Raw genomic sequence first — 7,571 nt, 5'->3', positions numbered from 1 at the left:
TATATAATATTTATTATAATAATTATGCAGACTTTTTCTAAAATATAATTAATTTGTTTATAATAATATATAGTATAAGACAAGAATGAGAATAAAAAAATAAGTTAACATAGATTCCTAAAAATAATTGAGTAGGTATGAATACAAACAATTTTTCAAAAAAATGTATAATTAAGTAATGAAAGAGTTAAACCAACAAAAAAAGTTATAAATATACAATATAAGCAATTACATTTATAAAATAAGAATTAATTTTAAATGTATATATATTCAATATAGATGACAAATTAGAAAATTTGAAAATTTGCCATCCACTACAGTTTGTATTATGGTTCTTTTAACATTTATTTTCAAAGCGTTAAAATATTGACTGAGGAACACTGCTGCAATTTTACTATGAATAATTATTATAATAGGTAGAAATTGGTCATAAAAGTAGTAGTATTATTTCATTAATGATGTTCTAATCTTATGTAAAAAAAAGAACACATTAAAAATATATAATTTTATAATAATCGGGTTAACAAATTAATATTTAAAATATTAAGACAACTCAAGATTTTGAAATATAAATGAAATTACAATACATAGTCTATTTCAAATAAAAATATACTGATCACCTAACCAATTTTTATTTGACAGCTCTATTTGTTAATAAGCTTTAACCGCATAGTTTGTGGGTGAAGGGATTAGGGTCATGAGCAATGCACAAACCAATATACTCTTATTTGGAATAGACTGTAATTTTATTTTTTAAATCATTAGCATTTAATATTATATTTCTATAATGTATTTAAATGATACAATAACTCTAGTTAAACCTCAATCAATTGTTATTCTAAATAAAATTTACTTTGTACAAATTGTTTTTACAGTCATTGATTAGTTATTATTACTTATAATACTTATAAGGCTTGGAACATTTATTTATTTAATAATAACACATATTTATTGATTTATTGATAATTATTATCTTAATAAACCACTTAAGTATTTTAACCATTTAATACACTTTATGAAACATATCAATATGTTTTCAATAAATTATATTATTTTGTATTATATTATTTAAGTTATTAGTTAATTATCTCTCGTCTTCTAATATGTATAACATATTAAATGTATTTAACATTAACATTGACTGTATATAATATAACAATATTTACTTTTTACATACATATAAAATGATTACTGTTTCATATACATTGTACAATGTATTAAGATTATTCTTAAAACACTGACTAATCTGATTCATTAACACTATGTTGAGAAAAAATATCACTAATTTCTTCTTCTTCGTCATCTTCTGCTTCACTTTCACCAAAATTTGATTCATTTGAATTTTCTAAAAATTAAATATTAAAAATTATTTTTATTTTTAATATGATAATTTTTATTTTTATTAAAATATAATTTTTTTAAAGTGCATCAGTGATATATATATATATATTTGTAGAAGTATTGTGAAACAGGTTTAAGTTATTGAGGTGTAATATATAATGCATAATAAATGGTCATTTAATTCCAAAACCCTTTGGAAAGCTATATTAGTATAATAAATATGTCTTATATGGTTATTTTAAATGTTTACTTTGAAAAACAATAATTTTGCTACCCAAATAACGTGTGTGTGTGTTAAATATTTCTGAAATTTAAACGATAATACCTAACTATTTTACACAATAGATAAGTTTCTTAATCATACTAAAATAAATGTTAACTGGTAAAAGCTGAACCACAGAAAATATGATATTAATTTATTGTTAAATCTATTCTATTCTACTTTCCTGTATATTAGATTCTTTTCTATTTTTAATTTATGCTTTTCACTTTATTTTTTTGTAATTTAGTAGAATAAAATCAAAAATATACAAAAATCAATTTCAAGTAGACTTGAAAATAAATTTAAAACTATTTCCAACAGTTTTGAAAATTAAACAATTATTTTAATAGATACTATTACAATATTATTTGGAAATTAAACCATAAAAAGGTACATAAACAGATAGGTACCTACTATTGAATGATTTGAAAATATTCTCAACAAAAATAGTTATTTGCAGTCATTAAATTAATTAAATTACAACTTATTTAATATCTGCTAAGATCAAAAAAACCAATTAAATTATATTATAAATTTAATATAGTTACTAATAAATAACTACAGAATAATAATGAATGGTGAATACATTATATTTTTAATATTAAATAATTTAATAATATTAATAATTAACTAAACGTTGATAATGTTTATAACAAATTAATTCTGTGTGATTAAATTTATAATTATTAGTGATAATAGTTTATCAAACGTATTATATTTTATTGACTATAAAACTATTATACATTTTAAAAATAATATAAGCATCATAGTTTTATTTCAACTATAAACAATATTAAATAAATTTGTATACAAATATTCCAAAACATCACCATGTCACCACCCATAAATCCTATAAACCTGGTTATACTTTAACACTGTATTTATACACTTAAGGTAAAAACAACATATGCATATGAACATATGTTCTATTAACAAATAAATATAATTATGATTGCAATATGTATGCTTAAAAGCATTTTACAATTTAAATTATTTACTAATACATCATTGTCCAAAAATAAGACTGTTTATATGAATTAAAATCTTTATATATTAATATATTTCCACTACATACACATATAACACTCTCATTTATATGTATACACAAGAAACATACAAACCCACTATCACTTATTTAGCATAATTTGTGATATTATTTACCATTGACATTTTGAGATTGTAATAAATCATCAGCAGGCCATGAAAACTTGTTATTATCAACAATTGCAGACTTATCTTTAGAAAGAGTAAAGTTTTGTTCACCTATATTTTAAAATATATATATTATTAATTAAATTTAACAATACATTTATTATACAGAATAATAAAAATACCAGCAATATCAGGGGTAGACGCATCAAGCATTGGTTGTAATATTCGTCTTCGTGCATTGATAAACCAATTATTTACTTGTAACAATGTTAAATTAGTCTGTGCGGCAATAATTTTTTTTTCATCTTCTGTTGGATAAGGATGCTGAAAATTAATATCTTTTATTTATTGAAATGTTTTTTATAAATCATAATTTATTACAATAAGTATTTTCTGAAATGTATATGGCATGGTATTAATATAGATAAAGATAAATAATACAAATTATAATAATAATAATAATCATATAATAGGGTTATTAGGTATATAGAGAAACTACCTTATATTACACTGTATTAAAAGTAATAATATTTTTATATTAACATATTATTTTCCCTTACAATTAAATGTTGAAAAAGCCAAGAGCGCATTACACTTGTAGCCTGTTTAGGGAGAATTCCTCTTTTTTGTTGCCTTTTCTTTTTACTCCCAAAGTAGTCATCTTCTTCATCACAAGAGCCACCACTAGTAGCTGATAAGGAACCTAAAATATATAAAATATATGTATTAATACAAAAACAGTAATTAATATAATTAATATATTATCAACACTTAATTATATACATTAACCTAAGCTAAAAATATTCCTACAATTAACTGCTGCAAACCATGTAATACTAATATATATTAAATAATATTTGTTTATAACTAATATACTTTTAATTCAAACATTTAGCAAAGGAAAATTTTTGTTTAAATAATTATTTCATTTCTTAAAAGTGAAAAAAATTCTTTTTACATTTTTCATGATAAACATTTGTATTCTTGAAATATTTCATTACTTAATTATGTTTATCATCTATAAACAAGAATATTAATTAATGATTAAAAATATTGATAAAACATAATTGATAAAAATATTAAAATACATTTTATACAACTGTTAATTGTATTAAAAAAATAAAATAAAATTAATGTAGAAGTAATACTCAGAGATTAATAAAATATAAAAATATGTAACAATTCATACTTCAATAAATGTTTTTAAGTATATATAAATAATAAATTATTACCTACCATGTAAAATAGAAACATTATTCTGTAATACATTTGTACCAATTGCTGATAATGGTGTTTTTTCTAAAGAAGAGTTTTGAAGTGTAGATTTAGTGACTGTCAAATCAAGTTGGGAAACATCTGAGACTTGAGATACATCTTTCATTTCTACGGATGTGGAGGATGGTATATTTGATAAAAGACAGGTTATGTTTTTTAAATCCATTATTATTTTTGGTTTTATAGCATCGTTGTCTCCAGACTGCCGCACAGAAACTCCTGAAGAGGATATCACCTGTCAAACATCATTATAAACCTAAACCTAATGTACCATAATAAACTAATAAATAAAATAAATAACACTAATTATAGATAATAAACATATATATCACAAACAGATGTGATGTATATTGATTTTGTATGGATAACTTTTAATAATGCATTTTTTATACCTCAACCAAAACTAACTAGTACGGTTATTGACTTAACTAAATATTTATTCAATGATTCAATTAAACTGAATTTCAATTCAAATTTCTATGTGTGTTTACTAAGAATATATTGAATGATAGACAAACTTATGATCGAAATATTTTTAAAAACATTTAAAATACCATCATTTATGAATATTATTTGAAACATTAATTTTTTAAGAAATTATTTTAAATGTTTCTAATTGATAATCAATCAATCAATCAATCAAATTGATTTTCATGGATCAAAATACATCAAAAAAATTCTGCTTCAGAATATGAAATTAAAAAAGTATTTTATCATAAATATAAGAAGTTTTTAAATAATTAAAACAATAAAAAATATTAAACATCAAATAAATGTGTGTGTGCGTGTGTGTGTGGGTGGGTGTGTGTGGGTGTATGTGTTTAATAGGTGTTTTATATCAACTGCAAATTATGTAAAAACATATGTTCAAAATCATATGAAAATTTTGAAATAATGAGCGTTGTTCTATAAAAGAATTGCCCATATAATACTACTATCACTGATTTTAAAATTAACAAATAAGCAGCACAACAAAAATGTTAAAACTAGTTAATTGCAGTCAATAATGAAATACCCTACCATTGTGTTAATTGGATGAGAGGTTGCTGTAACAGAAATCTTACCCTTATCAGCATAGTGATTGAACAGATGCATTGTAATAAAATAACCAATAAATTATGGTTTGGCAGGGTGGTAGACACATTTTTATAAGCCACGGCTTATCTGTACATTTTTAAGTCAATGATATTAAATGTATATAACAACTATATTTACCTGACTATGGTGTGGAGAATGGCATAATGGAGAATTGCTATTACTTGAGTTACCACTGCTATTATTTTCTATGTAACCCGATGTGTAATCAGAACGTAATAAATTTTCACTTTGCATTTTAATTTTTAGACATGTTATGTATCTACTACAAAAATCTTTGCACAATTCTTGAACTTTTTCTAGTTCCAATAAATGTATTCGTAATACTTGAATAGCTTTAATCATCTGAAAAAAAAATAACTTTTAAGTAATGTTTAACCATTACTATAAATATTACTATAATAATCTGAGATTATTTAAAAAAAATCTAATGAAATTTTACACATACCTACTCACATTGGAAATCATACATTAATCTATCACAGTATTGAATAGGGAATAAGGGTATGAATAGGGTATTTACGACCTTAAAAATGCTAAAAAAAATGCATCCAAAAATTTCAAAGACTTTAAAGCAATCAAATATAATGTTATAAAATATGCGAAAAGTAAAATTATTCAATGTTTATTCAAAATATAATTTATGATAATATTACATAATATATTATTTGATAATTTACTAATAACTAATATTTTTTAATAATAAAACAAAATTGTTGTTATTATATATGTGCCATACAATGTATACGAGTTGAATAAAAATTTGTAAAACATGAATCTGTTTTTGTTAGAAACGAAAGTGAATTTATAACTAAAAATGCCTGAACATTCAAGACTGTGTGAAATACAATTTAATATAACTACATCTACATTATATAGAATGGATTTATTATTGAACGAGCATGACTAAAAGTAAAAAAATTACAAACATCCTAGCCTTAATTATGAGCCAGTAAGCAAATATACCGAATGGCACTAGACTTAAGAGTAATATGTAATATAAAATATGGAAAATGGACTATGGATCTACCGCACATGTCAAACATCTTACATTATTTAAAAAATATATTTAATAAAATAAAAGTATAAAGTTGAATAATATATTTTTCTCGTGCTATTATTAGTGAATTTTAAGAGTACTAAATACAGGGAGCTCCACACAGATTATGGTTATGAGTAGTAAAAATAAAATGTTTTTGTCACTTAGTGTATAATAGAACCTAATACAAAAGTTATTGTTCAATTTATAAAACTAAATCATACTACATTTTAAAAGCATATAATTAAACTGTTTTGAAAATAAATATAGATACATTTATTTTTATTATTGATAAAAATAAGTATTAACTAAAATTAAACTTAATGTGGTATGAAGCTTAACATTAATTTTAAAAATAAATGTACCTATTGATAACTATACATTTTAATTTAAGACAATTTAATACACATACCAATCCGTCGATTTCTGTATCATTAATTAAAAATGGTTTTCTATCTCTTTCTTGATGTTGAACAAATGCTTGTATATCCATATTAAAACTTTCAGAATTGAAATTGCTGCTGACTGAGTGGCTTGTTCACATCTTTCAAAAAGTAATGCTAGTAAAGGAAAAAGTGGATGCCTGAAAAAACAATAATATTAGAAAACAGAAATATACAGATAATTATACACCGAAAAATTACTTATAAACACAGCTCGTTTATCAGCTTCAAATATTGCTTGATCTGTTTGTGAATATCTTATTGGCGATAGCCGTTAAATTAGATGTACACTATCTGAGTATGAAACCATTATTAAGCTTTTACATTTGTTTTCTTTTTCCATTATTATAAATTGAAAACCTACAAATTAAATAAAAAGTACATAAATACATTATTCAAGTATAAAATTGTCTATAAGTTATTCTTATTTAAAACCCCTATAATGAAAGCTTAATCATGATCGCTCTTTTATTTTAAGCTAGGTATTATAGAATGCACAAGTACCTAATGACCTAATAAGTAAAATGTAATAAACACTAATGTGCCCACATGATTATATAACATGTAATACTTAACATTGCACAAAATAAGAGAATATGAGACAGTGTTTTGTTTTTTTTAATACATGAACAAAAAATATCCATTGACATTAATTAAAAATTACTTGAAATAGTTAAATATTACATTTTTTAATAACATTCAAAGAAATGTATTTATAGAAAACAGTTGAACAAAATATTAACGCTAATTGTTTTCGAATTTGACTGTATGAACAGTTGCATAAAATAATTTATGCAAATTATATTTATATGTACTTACAGTAAGTTCAAGTAAGTTTTACCTACAATTATATAGTATGAAGAATAAACACTTTTTAGTTACACACAATATTTTTCACATATTATAATAACTATATTGTATGTTTCATGTATTTGTTTATGTAATTTTTATGTAAATAAATAAT

General features: G+C 22.3%; 1 protein-coding gene across 1 annotated transcript; it reads right to left on the bottom strand.

Annotated features, from left to right (window-relative positions):
* Positions 1–246: 246 nt before the first annotated feature.
* LOC113557144 (homeobox protein PKNOX2-like) lies at positions 247–6,695 on the bottom strand. The gene is made up of 7 exons (XM_026962476.1): positions 6,577–6,695; positions 5,246–5,470; positions 3,992–4,265; positions 3,316–3,458; positions 2,938–3,079; positions 2,765–2,866; positions 247–1,345 (listed from the first exon to the last, which is right to left on the bottom strand). The coding sequence occupies exons 1-7, from the start codon at positions 6,655–6,657 to the stop codon at positions 1,242–1,244; spliced, it is 1,071 nt and encodes a 356-aa protein (XP_026818277.1). The 5' UTR covers positions 6,658–6,695; the 3' UTR covers positions 247–1,241.
* Between the last annotated feature and the right edge of the window lie 876 nt (positions 6,696–7,571).

Source organism: Rhopalosiphum maidis, chromosome 3 (genome assembly GCF_003676215.2).
Source record: "Rhopalosiphum maidis isolate BTI-1 chromosome 3, ASM367621v3, whole genome shotgun sequence".
Taxonomy (NCBI): domain Eukaryota; kingdom Metazoa; phylum Arthropoda; class Insecta; order Hemiptera; family Aphididae; genus Rhopalosiphum; species Rhopalosiphum maidis.
This window is presented reverse-complemented; position numbering and strand designations above follow the sequence as displayed.

Bases quoted from the DNA above. Each gene is read 5' to 3' on its own strand.
- LOC113557144 (XM_026962476.1), bottom strand. From the start codon at position 6,657: ATGGATATACAAGCATTTGTTCAACATCAAGAAAGAGATAGAAAACCA. The intron at 2,867-2,937 runs GTATTTTTATTA...TTTAAAATATAG, and splicing joins GTCTACCCCTGATATTGCTG to GTGAACAAAACTTTACTCTT. The intron at 1,346-2,764 runs GTAAATAATATC...TTTAATTTTTAG, and splicing joins ACAATCTCAAAATGTCAATG to AAAATTCAAATGAATCAAAT.